Genomic DNA, 20,101 nt, shown 5'->3' on the forward strand with positions numbered 1-20,101 from the left:
AAGGTGCCAAGCGGAACATTTGGGATTCTTTCCTTTGTTCATGGACATTGGTTTGGGGGGTTTTCTTTTTTTTTCTCTTTTTTCTCATGGTTTTTTTTGTTTTTTCCTCTTGTTTCTGTTTTTTTCCTTTTTGGGCGGATTTGTACTTTTTGTGCAGCTCGCGGAGGACACTGGAGCCGGCTTGCTCCAGTGGGTTGGAGAGGGGGATGGGGCGCCGGAGAGTGGGGAGGGGGAACGGGAAAACAATGGGAATGAGACAGGAAGGCGCCAGAGTGTTGAGTCACCGGGCTAGCAGATTGGCTAGTCAAGGGAGTCAGGTGGGGGGGGAGATCACAGCCAGTGGATGGCAGGGGTGGGGGTATCGGGGGATGTGGTTAGGGGGGGGAAGGGGGGGGGGTTGTTCTGCTGACGTGGGAGGGACTTGAAATAGGCACTGGAAAGGAGGTCGAGGGTGGAGGCAGCCAACGGGCGGGCGGGCTCTGAGGGCGGACGTAATTATGTTGCAGGAGACACATCTGAAAGTGTCTGACCAGACCAGGCTAAGGAAGGGCTGGATTAGCCAGGTCTTCCACTGGGACTTGGACTCGAAGTCCAGGGGGGTGGCAATCATGATCAACAAGCGGGTGCAATTTGAGGCGGAGGGCATAGCCGCAGACAGGGGGGGCAGATACCTGATGGTACAGGGCAGACTGGAGGGGAGAAGTGTGGTGCTGGTGAATATATATGCCCCGAACTGGGATGACGTGGACTTCATTAAAAGAGTGCTGGGGAAGATCCCGGACCTGGACTCTCGCAGGCTAATAATGGGGGGGGGGGGGGGGGGGGGGGGGGGGATTTTAACATGGTCCTTGACCCGGCTTTGGATCGGTCGTGTCCCAGAACGGGTAGACTCCCAGCAATGGCAAGGGAGCTGAAAGGGTTTATGGTGCAAATGGGGGCAGTGGACCCCTGGAGAGATAGACAGCCGACAGGAAGGGGCTACTCGTTTTACTCGCACGTCCATAAAGTATATTCCAGGATAGATTTCTTTGTACTAAGAAGGGACTGTATGGGGGAGGTAAAGAACACGGAATACTCAGCAATTACCATTTCAGACCATGCCCAGCATTGGGTAGACCTGCAAATCGGGGGAGCGATCTTCCAACGCCCGCAATGGAGGCTAGATGTGGGACTGCTGTCGGAGGAGAGGCTTCGGGAGGTGTATGCAAAATTACTTGCAGGTGAATGACACGGGGGAGGTCTCAGCGGCGACCTTGTGGGAGGCGCTAAAGGCAGTAGTACGGGGGGGGGAGCTGATTTCAATTGGGGCCCACAGAGCCAAGGCAGACAGGGCAGAGATGGATAGATTGGTCAGGGAAATGGGTCGGATAGATGAAGAGCACGCGGAGTCCCCGGGGGAGGTTTTACTCAGGGAGAGGCAGAGACTACAGGTGGAACTGGGGGCACTATCCATGAGTAGGGCCGTGGAACAGCTTAGGAAGGCGAGGGGAGCGGTGTACGAGCATGGGGAAAAGGCTAGCAGACTGTTAGCGCAGCAACTCAGGAGGAGGGAGGCGGCCAGGGAAATAGGTAGAGTGAGGGATGGGGAGGGGCGCAAAGTGGAGGACCCGGCAGGATTGAATAAAGTATTCCGGGATGGGAAGTATACTGGGAATGCTGAGGAAGTTCGGCCAGTTCTCAGGATACAAATTAAATACGGCCAAGAGTGAAATGTTTGTGGTACAGACAAGGGGCCAGGAGAACAGATTGAGAGGGCTACCGTTTAGGCTGGTTGAGGAAAATTTCCGGTATTTGGGAATCCAGGTGGCACGAGACTGGGGCAGGCTGCACAAGTTAAATTTGGCCAAGGTGGTGGAGCAAATGAAGGGAGAGTTTCAGAGATGGGATCCACTCCCGCTGTCGCTGGCAGGGAGGGTGCAGACTGTAAGGATGACAATCCTCCCTAGATTTCTGTTTATTTTTCAGTGCCTCCTGATCTTTATCCCACAGTCCTTCTTCAAAAGAGTTAACAGGATGATCATGAGCTTTGTCTGGGCGGGAAAATCCCCGCGGGGGAAGAAGGCGATGTTGGAGAGGAACCGCAGCGAGGGAGGGCTGGCTTTGCCGAGTCTGATTAATTATTACTGGGCGGCCAACATCGCTATGATAAGGAAGTGGATGGTGGGTACGGGGTCTATTTGGGAGCGGGTGGAGGCAGCCTCGTGCAGGGGCTCCAGCTTGGCAGCCCTGGTTACGGCTCCTCTACCGCTGCTGCCGGCCAAGTACACCACCAGCCCAGTAGTGGTGGCGACCCTGCGGATATGGGGCCAGTGGAGGAGGCATGTAGGGGAGACGGGGGCGTCGGTTTGGGCGCCAATCTGCGACAACCATCGGTTTGCCCCCGGGAGTATGGATGGGGGGTTCCGAGTATGGCGGCGGGCGGGGGTGGGAAGGGTGGGTGATATGTTCCTGGAAGGGAGCTTTGCGAGTTTGAGGAGCTTGGAGGAGAAATTTGGGCTGGTAAGGGGAAATGATTTTAGGTACCTACAGTTGCCGGACTTTGCTCGTAGACAGGTCCCATCTTTCCCACGCCTCCCGCCAATGGGGATCCTAGACAGAATAGTCTCTAGGGGGGAAGAAGGGGAGGGTAGAGTCTTGGGTATTTATAAGGTGCTCATGAGGGAGGAAGGGTCCCAGACAGAGGAACTGAAACTCAAATGAGAGGAGGAGCTAGGCGGGTAAATGGAGGACGGGCTGTGGGCAGAAGCCCTGAGTAGGGTAAATTCGACTGCGACATGTGCCAGGCTCGGGCTGATTCAATTTAAGGTCATTCACCGGGCCCATATGACGGTGGCTCGGATGAGCAAATTCTTTGGGATAGAGGACAAATGCGCTAGGTGCGCGGGAGGACCAGCGAACCACGTTCACATGTTTTGGGCATGCCCTAAGCTGAGGGGGTACTGGGAGGGATTTGCGGGGGTCATGTCCCGGGTGCTAAAATAAAGGGTGGTGATGAGTCCAGGGGTGGCAATTTTTGGGGTTTCAGAGGACCCGGGAGTCCAGGGGGAGAAAGAGGCCGATGTTTTGGCCTTTGCTTCCCTGATAGCCCGGCGACGAAAACTATTGGCGTGGAGGGACTCAAAGCCCCCGAAGACTGAGTTGTGGCTTGCGGACATGTCGAGTTTCCTGGGTATGGAAAAAATTAAGTTCGCCTTGAGGGGATCTGTACAGGGGTTCGCCCGGAGGCGGCAACCATTTATTGACTTCTTTGCGGGAGAGTGAGCGTCAGCAGGGGGTGGGGGGGAGGGGGTAGAGTAGAGTAGAGTAGGAGGGAAAAAATGGCGGGTAGTACCGGTGGGAGAGGAGCGGGCTTGTGCAGTATGTTACGATTGAAGTATTGAAAGTACATGGATGTTTGCACATTTTTACCTTTTTTGCTTTCTTTCTGTTGATGTTTGTAACTGTTTACAAAGCCAAAAACTACCTCAATAAAATTGTTTATTAAAAAAAAAAGAAGGCATATGGTGTGCTAGCCTTTATAAGCAGGGGGATTGAGTTTCGGAGCCACGAGGTCATGCTGCAGCTGTACAAAACTCTGGTGCGGCCGCACCTGGAGTACTGCGTGCAGTTCTGGTCACCACATTATAGGAAGGATGTGGAAGCTTTGGAAAGGGTTCAGAGGAGATTTACTAGGATGTTGCCTGGTATGGAGGGAAGGTCTTCCGAGGAAAGGCTCAGGGACTTGAGGTTGTTTTCGTTAGAGAGGAAAAGGCTGAGAGGTGACTTAATAGAGACAGATAAGATAGTCAGAGGGTTAGATAGGGTTGACAGTGAGAGTCTTTTTCCTCGGATGGTGATGACCAACACGAGGGGACATAGCTTTAAATTGAGGGGTCGTAGATATAGGACAGATGTCAGAGGCAGTTTCTTTACTCAGATAGTAGTAGGGGTGTGGAACGCCCTGCCTGCAACAGTAGTAGACTCGCCAAATTTAAGGGCATTTAAGTGGTCACTGGATGGACATATGGATGAAAATGGAATAGTGTAGGTCAGATAGGCTTCAGATGGTTTCATGGGTCGGCGCAACATCGAGGGCCGAAGGGCCCGTACTGCGCTGTAATGCTCTATGTTCTATGATGTGCAGCTAATGAGATTAACTGCATAAAAAAAGTACATTTCTGCCTATTCGGGTTTCCTATAAGAGGTTTTTACTGTAACAATTTTATTCTACCATTACGAACACTTAACTTTTCAGAACATGAAATTAAACAAAGGCACTCAACATGTCATATTAAAACAGATAGGCTGGAGAAGCTCAGTAGATGAGAGTGCAAGGCAATATAATAGCCTCTAATGACAGGAAATCTAACTCTTAATTTTGTTATTACTGGTCATTGGATTAGCCAATCAGGAAGTATATCAAGCAGATTTAAAGCTAATCTGGCAACCAATAAAATAGACTGGCATTTGTACAGTGAAGAGGATTGTGAATCACCAAGGTGATAGATGAATCAGAACATAGCTAAAATCATTCAGGGCCAGAAATGTCAGGTCCTGGTCAAGGCCGGCATGGAGATTGAAGTTTGAATACAACCAAGCCTGCGTATAACATTTTTGTTTTGTGTTCCCTCAAACATTCAATGAAACGGACCCACCAAAGCCGCCTGTATAACTGGGGTGCCAATGGTCCAATAACAGCAAGTACCTTCCTCCTCCAAAGAAAATCATTATTAAAATTATACATTTCAACTGTCAAGAAACTCAAGTGTTCGCACCTGGTGGCAAACATGGCACGTAAGGATGAGAAGGTCGCCGCATCCTCCTTCAGGGCCTTGAGTTCGTTTCGCAGTTTCATCATTGTCTCGGTCACCATGGTTTTCTCATTTTCATACTTACTCTTCAGATTTGCCAGGGCAATTTCTGCTGTCTGCAGGAATTAGCAACAACAACAAAAAAAGATTAGAATAAAAGCCATGCACACAGCAGACCCTTCCAATAAATGAGCAGATGAAATAAATCTTAGCAAGTTCATGGCTGGCAACAGTTTTCACATTCAATCTTCTCTTGAAGCAGCTTCTGGTCATTCACTGCCATTGTTTCTCCTCCTATAACATGACAACTGTATAAATCAATCCACAGCTGTCAAAACTGAACGATGTTGCCTGTGATGCTGTATATCCAAGGCATTATCGTTCATTCTAACCAGAAGGTGGTTAAATGTAGTAAGCTGCATCCATCACATGGGGTCAGAAAGCAGCCTGCTATTTCTTAGGGTGCACTCACTCTGCTGAAACTGAACATTTGGTTCCTGTACTGCATACTTCTGTGACACACCAATATAATTCATTGGGTAGAAAGAAATTTGGGACATCAGTTTGTGATATTAAGATCCTATATAAATGCATAGAACTGCAATTTTCCAATTTTCGGGATTTCAAGAACAGATTTATATATTTTAATAGCACAATTAGTTTTATTTTAAAAAACAATATTTTTATTGGTGTTTTCCAGTTTTTACAGAGTGACAGCTCATTGTATCTGGTATTCACAAACAAGTTTGTATCTTATTTACAATGGTTTTCACATGAGGTTCCCCCCTCCTTTCCTTCCCCCGCCCCTCCCTTTCCCTCGTTGGTAGTTTAGTTCCCCTCTTGGTGTTCCCGTCTCCGCTGGGCTAGTCGGTTTTAGACATTACCAAAGAACTTTATACTAAAAGAAAAGGACAGTAATTGGACTCCTTGTCTGAAAACTTCTGAACTGCTAACATTCCAAAAACCCAAATACCGGGGGTGGGATTCACCGATCATGTTGTGCCCGGCGTGGATCTGGGCTGGGCGGGTGAATCCCGGGAGAGCCCCAAATCACTGGGCTGATCATGAGTCACCTAACTTGTTCCGCCGGTGCGTTCTGGATCTCGCCCTCATTGGACACGATCCAGATCTGTATATTAGGCTCATTTAAATACCCGGACATTGGATTCAGCGGCACCTGGGACTCAACCACTGTACCTGCAGGACCTCACCAGGGCACAAACGTGGACCAGGTGTAAGGGCACCTGGGGTTCTCGCAGGCCATTTTAGACCCCCGGGTGGTTGGGGACAGGACAGTGTGGTACCCTAGCACCCAGGCACATTGGCACTGCCACCCTGGCACTGCCAGGGTGCTGCACTGGCAATGCCAGGGTGCCAAGTTGGCATCGTCTGCGGTTGAGTTCGGGGGAGGGGCCTTGCCAATTGCAGGAGCAGGTATGGTGTGGTTCCAGAGGCCTTGAGAAGGTTGGGGGGGCGGTGGTTGGGGGGAGGGGAAGAGAGATCAGGACTGCCATCCCAAAAAAACCCCGATCTGTTTAGCAGCCATTCCTTCTTGCGAGCTCAGCTCACCAGCAGAACATTGAGTGTGGCCTTGGCGTAGAGAAGCTCCCAGAGGCCGACAAAGTGCTGTTGAATAGCGGGAATGATTCTTGGTGCTGCAGCCGCCGAGAAACACCCCGCCAAATGCCCAGACTTAAACATTGTCTGCTGAATCGCACCGACTTGGTTTAGAATTTAGATTGAAAAAGAACTCTACTTTCACACTCTTCTTCTATTGCAAACTGCTCTAACTAAAATTACATTTTGATTTAATAGAAGGGACGGGTAAATTAGTCTACAACTTGGAATTTAGGTTTGATTCAAGCTGACCCGCATCTCAAGTCCATTGTATCCAATCTCCGGGTCCAGTTCATTACAATCATTCCATCCCACCTCTGTTCCACACTTGGAAACCTTGATCCAATGACAAGATTTTGGCAAGTACCAAATCACTGCTGAATAAAATGCTGTGTGTTTGAAACATTCACCCTGAGCTGTGCTCGCCAGACTCTTGATGAAGGGCCAATCAGCCAAGACCTGGGTATTTACTAGTCTTTATGCTCCATTCTTCTGCCACTAGTTTTATCAGTATTATTAACCAGGGCACAGCTCCCAAAAGCATTTCATCACTAATTGTTTCAAGCATCCTTTGACAAACAAAGTCGAGCTCGGAAAACTTTGACATTCCCAGTCCGTTATCTTGATCTCTCCAAATTAAAATCCTCAATTTCATCAAATGCTGTGAGTCCAGCAAAACTCGAGGTATCGTCCCTGGATGTATTGATTAACATATTTTAGTTCCCCTATCTCTCCCGATAGCATTGACTGACATTAGATATAGTTCCACAATCACAGGTAGCTCACACCCTCCATGGCATTCTTGACAACAAGTACGAGCAGATTAGTCAATAGTGGGGACATTACAGTTCAGCCCCATTCTAACTACATCCAAGGCTGGCTCAGTTAATACAAGTTACATTATTTATCTCCTCTTTGCATCTCCCTGCTGAGAGTGCAGGGCCACATCATCTCAAGAATCAATATCTGGCCAGCACTGCAAAGCATAATTTAAATGCAAATTGGATTCTCATTACTTTCGGCTTAAGGCGGACAATATGTGGGAAGTATCAATAATGAAGCTTCACTCCCAATATTCCAATTAATTCCACAGGAGGCTTTGGTAATTAACAAAATGCTGTAATAATGTCATTGACGAGCCATTACTTATTGGTTCTTGAGTTCAAATTGATGGTCACAAACATGAGATGTCAACTCTGTTTCTCTCTCCACGGATGACAGATCTACTGAGTATTTCCAGCATTTTCCGTTACTGTTTCCGATTTCCTGCATTCACAGTATTTTGCTTTAGATTACTCATTGGTGTTTCACCGCCAGCTTACAGATGATTTCCAAATTAGACAGGGCCTATATGGGTTCCTGTCACAAAATGAGAGCCAATTCCTCAGGGCAGAGCTTGTAGACGACGTCAGCCCATGAGACAAAACATTATGAAAACTGCGATACGAAGCTACCAGTGGTAAGTCTCAGAGGGCAATATGTCTGACATATCACAAACCTTGACTTAATGGGAAATTTGGTCAGCACATCAATTTTACCCACTTTTCTCTTGAAACTATCAATTTCTTAACATCACCTCCAGCTACTTGACCCAGAGGTAAAGAATGCTGGCTGGGATTAGGGAGTTGGTTCCTCAGCTTTTTAAAGATAAAATAAAAAAGTTGCATTGTTGGAAGGAGTAAGGGTACAGTGGAATAACGTTTAAAAATAAATAATGAAGTAGGACAGCTATTTAAAAATCAATATCAAACATTAGTTATGTAATTGTCGCCAGGCCCTGTGAGTAGTTGCCTGTTGATTCTCTAAGCAGTAAACACGGCTACAATTGTCAAATTGCCAACTAGTATCTGCAGCATGATGTAACTTTTCAAGGCACTGTTTTCTATGAATGCTGCAGCATGACAGGCAGATTCTTTAGGTGCTGGTTTAAACTGGATCTCAGCATTTAGGCCTAGAGATAAAGGGTGATATTTTCCAATATTCATGCTGGCTTCGTCGACAAAAGCAGCGTGCAGTTCCCGCTGCACAGCCAGCTTTCCGCAACAGATAATGCAGCACTAAGAGTAAAAGAATGTTGCAGCCATCTGACGCTGTCAATTTGGCAGGGCCTGATAAAGCTGGAAACACCAGCTCCACAGAAATCAGGGCGAGGGTGCCCTGATCTGCGCTAAAGAAATTCCCCCCCTCCCCAAGCTTGGGGGGAACCCCCCTCATCTACACAAGCACAGGGGCAACCCCTCTCCATAAGCACTGGGGTAACTCCCCCATTGCTATGGACTTACACTGGGTCAAACCCACCTCCCAAGGATAATGGGAACTCCCCCTGCCCCCCCCCCCTCACATCAGAGGAACCCCCGAGACCCCTGAAAATGAGCTCTCCAGAGGTGGCCCCTTGGCACTGCCATGCCAGGGGGCAGTACCGGAAACAGTGCCAGGGCACTCTCCAAGCTTGTCCCTTTCACCCCCAGTGGGTTCCCTTCGAATGCTTCACATTTTTAAATACTTGTTGTAAACGTCAGCGAGGGAGGGAATACTAAATGGGGAGGGGGGGGGGGGGACATTTGGCAGAAAAGCCCTTTCATTATCTTATAATTTATTGAAATGTAACAAAATGAGATTCCTGCCCTCGTGACATCACCAGCAAGGGACAGGGAAAACCTGGAAAACAAGACCTCACCGACAAGAATCTCATTTTCCAATTTTCACATTGCCGTTTGCACTCACAGCAAACATGGGTGCAAAATTATCCCCAAAAGGGGGAATTTTGATTTTCCTGGCTGGAAGCATGGGCCACCTATCGAGGACTGATGGGGGACTAGCGAATAAGGTCAGTAAGACCGAGAGGAAGAGCAGACAAGGAGATATTGCTGAACACAGCGGGGCTGGTGGTCTGAAGTGTATTTGTTTCAATGCGTGAAGTATAACAGGTAAGGCAGATAAACTTAGAGCTTGAATTAGTACTTAGAACTATGATGTTGTTGCTATGATGACTTGGTTGAGGGAAGGTCAAGATTGGCAGCTAAATATTCCAAGGTTTAGAAGCTTCAGGTGGGGTAAAAGGGGTGAGAGAGTTGCATTACTGGTTAAGGATAATATCACAGCTGTACTGTGCGAGGATGTGGAGATGCCGGCGTTGGACTGGGGTGAGCACAGTAAGAAGTCTTACAACACCAGGTTAAAGTCCAACAGGTTTGTTTCAAACACGAGCTTTCGGAGCACGGCTCCTTCCTCACGCATTGAAACAAATACACTTCAGACCACCAGCCCCGCTGTGTTCAGCAATATCTCCTTGTCTGCTCTTCCTCTCAGTCTTACTGACCTTATCCGCTAGTCCCCATCAGTCCTTGATAGGTGGCCCATGCTTCACCTGAGGAAGGAGCCGTGCTCCGAAAGCTCGTGTTTGAAACAAACCTGTTGGACTTTAACCTGGTGTTGTAAGACTTCTTACTGTACTGTGCGAGGACACCTCAGTGGGCTCATGGAGCGAGGTAATATGGGTAGAGCTCAGGAATAGGAAGGATACAGTCACAATGTTGGGAGTTTACTCCAGGCCCCCCCATCAGCCAGCGGCAGATATGTAGGCATATTTTGGAAAGATGTAAAAGCAACAGGGTTTTGTGGTTGGTATTTTAACTTTCCCTATATTAACTGGGACTCACAGTGCCAGGGGCTTGGATGGGGCAGAATTTGTAAGGAGTACCCAGGAGGGCTTCTTGAAACAATATGTGGATAGTCCAACTAGGGGACGGGCTGTACAGGATCTGGTGTTGGGGAATGAGCCCAGCCAGGTGGTCGAAGTTTTAGTAGGGGAGCATTTCGGGAACAGTGCCATAATTCAGTAAGCTTTAAGGTACTTGTGGATAAGGATAAGAGTAGTCCTCGGGTGAAGGTGCTAAATTGGGGAAGGCTAATTATAACAATATTCAGCATGAATTGAAGAATTTAGATTGGGGGCAGCTTTTTGAGGATAAATCAACATCTGACATGTGGGAGGCTTTCAAACGTCAGTTGATAAGAATTCAGAACCGGCATGTTTCTGTGAGGAAAAAGGATAAGTACAGCAAGTTTCGGGAATCTTGGATAACGAGGGATATTGTGAGCCTAGTCGAAAAGAAAAGGAAGCATTCATAAGGGCTTGAAGACTGGGAATAGACAAAGCCGTTGAGGAATATAAAGAAAGTAGAAAGGAACTTAAGTAAGGAGTCAGGAGGGCTAAAAGGGGTCATGAAAAGTCATTGGCAAGCAGGATTAAGGAAAATTCCAAGTCTTTTTATACATATATAAAGAGCAAGAGGGTAGCCAGAGGAAGGGTTAGAACACTCCATAATAAAGGAGGGATTCTATGTGTGGAATCAGAGGAAATGGGTTTGGTACTAAATGAGTACTTTGCATCGGTGTTCACCAAAGAAAGGAACTTTGTGGAAGATGATGGAAGATGATTCTTGGGTCGGGTGTGTGAAAGTCTGGATCATGTTGTTGACTCGCTTCTTTGTATCCTCATTGGCTACAGGTGAGAGCCCAGAGGACTGAGAATAGCTATTGTGTTACCGATGTTTCAGAAAGGTAGTAGGGATAATCCTGGAAATTATAGGCCGGTGAGCCTCACGTCTGCAGTAGGTAAATTATTGGAGAGAATTCTCAGCGACAGGATTTATACCCATTTGGGAGCAAATGGACTAATTAGCAATAGACAGCATGGTTTTGTGAAGGGGAGGTCGTGCCTCACTAACTTGCTTGCGTATTTTGAGGAGGTGACAAAGATGATTGATAAGGGCAGGGCGGTGGATGTTGTTTACATGGATTTTAGTGAAGCCTTTCACAAGGTGCTTCATGCAGACTAGTACAAAAGGTGAAGTCACACGAGATCAGAGGTGAGGTGATAAGATGGATACAGAACTGGCTCAGTCACAGAAGGCAAAGGATGTTTTTCTGAACAGAAGGTTGTGGCTGGTGGTGTTCCACAGGGGTCTCTGCTTGGGCCTCTGTTGTTTGTAGTACACATAAACGATTTGGAGGAAAATGTAGCTGGTCTGATTAGTAAGTTTGCGGATGACACCAAGGTTGGTGGAGTGGCAGATAGTGTTGAGGATTGTCAGAGGGTACAGCGAGACATAGAAAGGTTGGAGACTTGGGCAGATAAATGGCAAATGGAGTTTAATCCGGACAAATGTGAAGTAATGCATTTTGGTAGGTCTAACATAGAGGGGAAATATACCGTAAATGGCAAAACTCTTAGGAATATAGAAAGCCAGAGAGATTTGCATGCAGGTCCACAGATCTTTGAACGTGTCAACACAAGTGGAGAAGGTAGTCAAGAAAGCACACAGAATGCTTGCCTTTATTGAATGCGGCATCGAGTATAACACCTGGCAAGTCATGCTGCAGTTGTATAGAACCTTGGCAAGATCGCACTTAGAATATTGCACACAATTCTGGTCTCCACACTACCAGAAGGATGTGGTGGCTTTGGAGAGGGTGCAGAGGAGATTTACCAGGATGTTGCCTGGTCTGGAGGGTGTTGGTTATGTGGAGAGGCTAAATGGACTCGGATTGTTTTCATTAGAAAGATGGAGGGTGAGGGGTGACCTGATGTAGGTCTACAAGATTATGAGGGACATGGATAGAGTGGATGGGCAGGCACTCTTTCCCAGGGTGGAGGGTTCAGTCACCAGGTGGCATAGGCTTAAGGTCTGTGGGGCAACGTTTGGAGGAGATGTGCGAGGCAGGTTTTTTACGCAGAGGGTGGTGAGTGCCTGGAACGCGTTGCCAGGGGAAATTGTGGAAGCAGATTCATTAACGGTGTTCAAAAGGCATCTTGACAAACATATGGATAAGATGGGTATAGAGGCATAAGGCACAAGGGAGTGCTGAGTGTTTGGCAAAAGTTGGTATCATGACCGGTACAGGCTTGGAGGGCCGAAGGGCCTGTTCCTATGCTGTATTGTTCTTTGTTCTTTGAAGGACTTGGTGGATGATGAGTCTAGGGAAGGGTGTGTAGATAGTCTAGGTCATGTCAAATACAAGGTGGTATTGGGCGTCTTGAAAAACATTAAGTTAGGTAAGTCCACAGGGCCTGATGGGACCTACCCCAGAATACTGAGGGAGGCAACGGAGGAAATTGCTGGGCCTTGACAGAAATCTTTGATCCTCATTGGTAACAGGTTAGGTCCCAGGTGATGTTTCTTTGTTTAAGAAGCAGAGCAAAAATAATCCAGGAAATTACAGGCTGGTGAGCCTTACGTCAGTGGTAGGGAAATTATTGCAGAGGATTCTTCAGGACAGGATTTCCTTTTGGAAAGAAATGGGCTTAATAGCGAGAGGCAGCATAGTTTTGTGAAGAGGAGGTCGTGTCTCATGAAATTAATCAAATGTTTTGAGTGAGTGACGAAGGTGATTGATGAAGGAAGGGCAGTGGATATTCAATTCATGGACTTTAGAAAAGCCTTTGACAAAGGCACTCATGGCAGACTGAAACCCATATGAAGTCACATGGGATCAGAGGTGAGCTGGCACGATGGATACAGAACTGGTTCAGTCATAGAAGACAGAGAGTAGCAATGGAAGGGTGCTTTACTGATTGGAGGGTTGTGACTAGTGGTGTTCCGCAGGGATCAGTGCTGGGACCTTTGCTGTTTGCAGTATATACAAAGGATTTGGAGGAAAATGTAACTGGTCTGATTAGTAAGTTTGCGGACGACACAAAGGTTGGTGGAGTTGCAGATAGTGATGAGGATTGTCAGAGGATACAGCAGGATATAGATCATAGAACATAGAACAGTACAGCACAGAACAGGCCCTTCGGCCCTCAATGTTGTGCCGAGCCATGATCACCCTACTCAAACCCACATATCCACCCTATACCCGTAACCTAACAACCCCCCCCTTAACCTTACTTTTATTAGGACACTACGGGCAATTTAGCATGGCCAATCCACCTAACCCGCACATCTTTGGACTGCGGGAGGAAACCGGAGCACCAGGAGGAAACCCACGCACACAGGGGGAGGACGTGCAGACTCCACACAGACAGTGACCCAGCCGGGAATCGAACCTGGGACCCTGGAGCTGTGAAGCATTTATGCTAACCACCATGCTACCCTGCTGCCCCTGGGCAGTTAGAGAGTTGTGGGAAGAAATGGCAGATGGAGTTTAGAACATAGAACATAGAACATTACAGTGCAGTACAGGCCCTTCGGCCCTCGAAGTTGCGCCGACCTGTGAAACCAATCTAAAGCCCATCTACACTATTCCATTATCATCCATATGTTTATCCAATGACCATTTAAATCCCTTAATGTTGGCGAGTCCACTACTGTTGCAGGCAGGGCATTTCACACCCTTACTACTCTCTGAGTAATGAACCTACCTCTGACATCTATCCTATACCTATCTCCCCTCAATTTAAAGCTATGTCCCCTCATGCTAGCCATCACTAACCAAGGAAAAAGGCTCTCACTGTCCACCCTATCTAATCTTCTGATCATCTTGTATGCCTCTATTAAGTCACCTCTTAACCTTCTTCTCTCTAACGAAAACAGCCTCAAGTCCCTCAGCCTTTCCTCATAAGATCTTCCCTCCATACCAGGCAACATCCTGGTAAATCTCCTCTGCACCCTTTCCAATGCTTCCACATCCTTACAAAATGATGAGGGGCCTGGACAGAGTGGTCAGTCAGAAGCTTTTTCCCCAGGGTGTAAAAGTCAATTAAAGTGGACATTGGTTGAAGGTGCAAGGGGCAATGTTTAGAGATGTGTGAGGGAAGTTTTTTTTTTACACAGAGGGTGGTGAGTGCCTGGAACTCGCTGGCGGGGGAGGTGATGGAAGCAGATATGATAACAAATACATGAATAGGCTGGGAATAGAGTGATAGGGACCCCGGAAGTGTAGAAGGTTTAGTTTAGGGCATCATATCAATGCAGGCTTGGAGGGTCGAAGGGCCTCTTCCTGTGCTTTACTGTTCTTTCTTCTTTGACTCTCCATGGGAGGCGCAGCAAATATTGAAAGGCGGGCCTCATTTCCATTCTGCATTTAGCTGCAATGCCATCTTTGCTTTCAATGCCAAATGTAACAGTTTCAGTAAAACATAAACATTTAGAATATCGCAATATATTACATTTCGAACAAATTCTCAAGAGTGCCTGTATCGCATCCTCATATTCTTCCAAGGGAGAGTATGTCCTCCCATCAGAGCTGAAAGGGGCGCAAATAATATAATCTTTATTATAATCGTTATTATTGTCACAAGGGGGCTACATTAACACTGCAATGAAATTACTGTGAAAATTGCCTACTCGCCACATTCCAGCGCCTGTTCGGATACACGGAGGGAGAATTCAGAATGTCCAATTCACCTAACAGCACGTCTTTCAGGATTTGTGGGAGGACACCGGAGCACCTGGAGGAAAGCAATGAAGATACAGGGAGAACGAGCAGACTCCGCACAGACAGTGGCCCAAGCTGGGAATCGAACGTGGGACCCTGGCGTTGCGAAACATCACTGCTAACCACTGTGCTACCATGCTGCCCGGAGGCGATTCCCAATCCTTTGGTATGCAAATTTATGCATGGCGAGGATTGTGAGGGATTCCCGAGGGAAATCCGCTATCGAGCCGTCATTTTGAGCTGGCGGCCTGAATGAGTTCCCGCAATAGGCACCGCCTCTCCCCCCATATCGCAATTCAGTCCCCCAGAATGCAATTCAGCCTCCCACCCCCAGATTTTCTGAGTCTCCCCCCTTCCTCCAAGTACAGGGGTGACCTGACAACCCCCCCTCACAGAGACCCCTTAAATAAGGAGACACCCCCACAGACTCCCAAAATAAGAGACCCCCCAAAGCCCCTAAATATGAGATCTCCCAACAGACCTCTGAAATAGTGACTGGTTTAGCACAATGGGCTAAACAGCTGGCTTGTAATGTAGGACAAGACCAGCAGCGCGGGTTCAATTCCCGTACCAGCCTCCCCGAACAGGCGCCGGAATGTGGCGACCAGGGGCTTTTCACAGTACCTTTCACAGTACTTGTGACAATAAGCTATGATGATTATTATTATTAAGGAGCTTACCCCCACCCCAGAATGAGGGAAATGCAGCCTCGGCTGGGCGTTCCCCGCAAATGCCAAAAATAAGGCAGATTCCTGTTTGATAGCGGGATCGTTCTTGGAGCTGCAGGTGCGGAGAAACACCCCACGATACACACCCAAAACAGGACTCTTTTTTAAATTAAATTGCGCCAGAGTTGAAATTTCAAGTTCATATTGCTCTTTTTCAGGGCTTTCTTTAAGTCTTTTTTAAAATGGCCTTATTAAATTGCATCCCCATGTTTAGTGATTTGCCCATTTGTTCTCCAGGAAGTGTCATTTAGAATTTGTTCGCCCTTGTAAATTAAAAGTCACACTGCTGTCGGACATTTTGTGTAAGGTTGAGCAGCACTACAATCCCGAGCCATTGGAGATTGCAGAAAGCCCCTGGGTGGTCAGGCCCTGGGCAGGGTGGTACCCTGATGCCTCTGGACATATTGGCACTGCCACCCTGGCAGAACAAGGCCAGCAGCGCGGGTACAATTCTCGTACCAGCTTACCCAAACAGGTGCCGTAATGTGGCGACTAGGGGGGTTTTCACAGTAACTTCATACTTGTGACAATAAAAGATTATTATTATTAAGTGGAAAATTCAACTGAAGGCCAACGGCAGAATCAGTCATCGTTGGAGAAAACGTCGCCTCAGACTTGGGCCAAGATTGCTCAGTCTTTCTCCTGGGTTTTGAAAGTTTGGGTCAAACTTGGAAAATGGAGGTTATTTAAATTTGGACAGAATAATTAGATCCCTGATACCAGTCACTCCAGGACACCACTTACTTCTGTACGTAGCTCCGACTGATATGCTGGTGTGGCCACCTAAAATGGCCACCCGCAAAGATCAATGAGAAAAACGGTCGAAGTCGAACACAGACAGCCTGCAGCTTGCAGATACACGAAAAAGCTGCAGCCCAGGCTGTGCAAAAGTAACACAGGAAAAAGGCTGTTGACAGACCATCCCGGGACAATGGGCTCCAGGCGGAAACTGAAAATAAGTGGCAGACTTGGTGGCATCTGTTTTCCTTATTTGGGAAGGCCTAAGTACCTCGGACACTAACGGTCATGGCCGACCGGGACCCGCCCCGTCATCAACGTGGCAACTCTTAATTGGTTAGGATTCATCAAGGTATCAAGCCCTGATCGATGGACTGGACATCCACCTGGCACCGCCCAAAAGCAGTCAAGGATAAATGGTGCTTTGCAGCCCACCACTCGCTCTCTCGACTGCAGTTTTCGACAGCCAACAGCAATGGTGACCCCATCACCAGTCAAGAGGAAGACCATCCTCACCATCGCCAGAGGGACCAGAGCCGAGGACACAGATGACCAGCGACAGACATCCAGCACTGCCAGACCACGGATTCCAGATAAGGCCATATCTGTTCTGTACTTGCCAGTCACCTGGGAGTTAAATTACGGTATTTCTTGTGTGTATTAGCTTAGAGTTCAATGTGCATGTTGTGTGATTGATTAATACGAACTATTGTGTGTGTGAAATAAAGTGTTTTATTGTATCAAACAAACTTGTGGTCATTTGTCCATCGTATATGGGTAAAAGACACACTGTAGTTTAGGTAAAACACTTGTTAAAAATCCATGCATGATATCCATTGATAGGGCTCCATTCGCCAGAGTTGTGACTCTGTCAAAGAACACTGTAGGTTTTGTTAAATGTGGCATGCCTTTCACAAACTCATATTGAATAGGGGCTGGTTTAGCACAGGGCTAAATAGCTGGCTTTTCAAGCAGACCAGCAGCACGGTTCAATTCCCATACCAGCCTCCCCGAACAGGCGCTGGAATGTGGCGACTCAGGGCTTTTCACAGTAACTTAATTTGAAGCCTACTTGTGATGATAAGCGATTTTCATTTCATCTTCATTTCATTTTGTCTCTGAGTTTATAATTTATCGTAATAATAGACTCCAATTTTCTCAGTGTTGATATGAAACTCTGCTGTGCAGTTATTTGATTAGCTTCAGCATCCTTTCTAGAACTTACATCACTCTCCCTTTGGATTTAATCAGGATTCACCCAAGAAGACTGCATGTGAATACAAAACAGACAGGACGGCATGGTGGCGCAGTGGTTAGCACTGCTGCCTCGCAGAGCCGAGGACCCGGGTTCGATCCCGGCCCGGGTCACTGTCCGTGTGGAGTTTGCACATTCTCCCTGTGTGCCCCAACCCAAAGATGTGCAGGGTAGGTGGATTGGCCATGCTAAATTGCCCCTTAATTGGAAAATAAAAGTGAATACAAAACAGCCAAAGCAAGCATAGGGGTACTTCAGAACATGCCAGTTTTTCATGCCTGACCCTACCTGCTTATTGGCCTTCAGAACTGTCCGTAAAGTTGCAATCTGCTCCCGTTTTGTACTCAGCAGCGATTTCAGTTTCAGGATCTCTTCCATCAGAACCTCTTTGTCCTTATCAATCATTGGCGCCAACTCCCGTGCAGCTGCCCGTTGTCGTGATAACTGCAGAGATCGGTCTACTGCCTTCTGCAGATGTTTTATCTGATCCCTTATGATGGCATTCAGGTTGTAGATATTCATGGGCTCCTTTCTGATGTCATTCGTGTCGGAGACAGGGGTTGAGGGAGGAGCAGTTATTATAGGTGTGACGGTGGTGCTGACCATTCTTGTTGGACTCTGTTGTGCATTTTCTTTACCAGCCTCCGTTTTGTCCTTTGAAGAATGGTCTGGTGAATTTCTCGAGTCTACTGGTGAGGCCATGCCCCGTCGGGCAAGTCGCGGGGACAAAATTCCCCTTGGATCATCTGGTCCTTTTAGGCTTCCGCTGCGGGTGACCCTGCTTTGCCTGTAATAGTCCAGCATGACCCTGTTAGGGGTTTCGTTATTACACAAGCAAACATGGTGATATAGCTGTGCAAGTTCCTCACTAAAAGTTACCAGTTCATCCTGGGCTGTATTGAGAGTATTATGCCCCTCGTTTGCCATGTCTGTCAGTGTCTTAACTTCTGTTTCAAAATGTGTTATTTTTTCATTATATTCTTTGTTCATTTTCTCCAGACAGCTCACCTGCTGATCCAGCTCTTGCACACGGTTTTCATACTTTGTTTTTTCCTCCGTGTATGTCTCCACACATTTGTTGTATTTTTCTTTCAAGCATTTGAGCTCGGCTTTGAGGTCGATTACCTCAGTGATTGCTACTTTGTACTTGCATTCAAGAATTTCCAGTCCATTTATGTCCACCTCATAATCATGGGTTTCTTCCCCAGATTCCCGCCCTTTCTCATTATCCAGGTTGGTCTTTAACTCCTTATTAACCTGAAGTCTCCTCATTGCATTGACATGCTCCGTGAGACTATGAACTCGTTCGTGTTGCTCAGTAAGTGCACCCTTGGTATGTTCCAGCTGTGACTGGGATTCCTGAAGATTGACCAAGAGGATGGCTTTTTCTCGTTCTACCTGCAGTAAAGGTGAAATAATAAATTGTGGGTGTTATTTTACGCTCAGCATTTCAGGCAAACACACCTCTAATGCAAAAAACACAATTCTGCAGGTAAGATATCAATAACCTGACTTCAGAAGATACCTTGATTTATTTCCAATATTTCTTACTTCCAATTTGCACCTTTCTTTGGACGAGTGAATACTTTTACTCAATGACCTATACTCATCCTTTTCTCTTGTTCATGTCTCTTTTCAATGATCTTACACCCCTGACATATCGAAATGCAGAATAAGGCCAGCAGCGCGGGTTCAATTCCCTTGTCAGCTCCCCGAACAGGCACCGGAATGTCGTTATTCGCCATCCATCATCCATTGAATTCAGGAGATGACTTGGACAAAGTCGGTTGCACATTGCTACCTGTTGCTTATTGACAAAGAGCCTTTCAAAAAACCTTTCAGGCAACTGCAATCATTTTTGTTTGATTCTGTGAAATCCTTCAGTAGTGTAACAAGATAACTAAATTCACTGAATCGGCATGTCAGTAAAGATCACTGTGAAGGAGAAGAGCGTGTAAATCCAGTCAGAGATGAGGTCCCTGGATGGTCCAATTACTATTCTAGTACTTCTACTACCACTTGGGCCAGGGCCCACACTGATGAGAAGACAACTGCTTTGTGGCAGCTTTATCCATTTACAAGCAACCCCCTTCTTCTGCCATTTAAAGCAGCGTTTCAGACTAGTCATTTTTCTATGGCTGGAATTTTTATGGAGGGGGAGGAGCAAGGGTGGAATACTGCAAATCCCATGTCTTAAATTTTGCAGCAATAAATATAACCTGCGATGCCCACCTGCACCATGAAAAATTGTTTGTCCTCCAAGATTGTGGTTATAACTGAAGTCGGGGAGGTTAAACAAAAAGGCCAACTGTTACATCTTCATTTCAAATTTGAAATGTATTTAATATATATTACCCACTGACCAGAGCTCATGGATTTAATGTGTTTGGCAAAAGAGCCAGGGTGAAGTGAGGAGAAATATTGTTGCCAGTTATGAGCAGAAAAATTATCACTTGAGAGAGTGACTTAAGCAGATTGAACAATAACTTTCAAAAGGGAATTGGATATCTAATTGAAACGGTGAAGCCTTGCATGGCTGTAAGGATAGCAGAGAGTAGTGGGACTGATGGGGCAGCTCTTTCAAAGAGCTG

At 46.9% G+C, this 20,101-nt stretch overlaps 1 protein-coding gene across 6 annotated transcripts in view; it reads right to left on the reverse strand.

Moving 5' to 3' along the window:
• bicd1a (bicaudal D homolog 1a) overlaps positions 1-20,101 on the reverse strand; it is a 284,259-nt gene that overhangs the window by 52,350 nt on the left and 211,808 nt on the right. For all 6 annotated transcript variants that reach the window (XM_038780014.1, XM_038780008.1, XM_038780010.1 and 3 more), the window contains 2 exons: positions 17,799-18,908; positions 4,755-4,906 (listed from right to left, as the gene is read on the reverse strand). In XM_038780014.1, coding sequence (XP_038635942.1) covers positions 4,755-4,906; positions 17,799-18,908 — 1,262 coding nt within the window. The remainder of the gene's footprint in view (positions 1-4,754; positions 4,907-17,798; positions 18,909-20,101) is intronic.

The sequence above is a fragment of the Scyliorhinus canicula genome, chromosome 20, assembly GCF_902713615.1.
Source record: "Scyliorhinus canicula chromosome 20, sScyCan1.1, whole genome shotgun sequence".
Taxonomy (NCBI): Eukaryota; Metazoa; Chordata; class Chondrichthyes; order Carcharhiniformes; family Scyliorhinidae; genus Scyliorhinus; species Scyliorhinus canicula.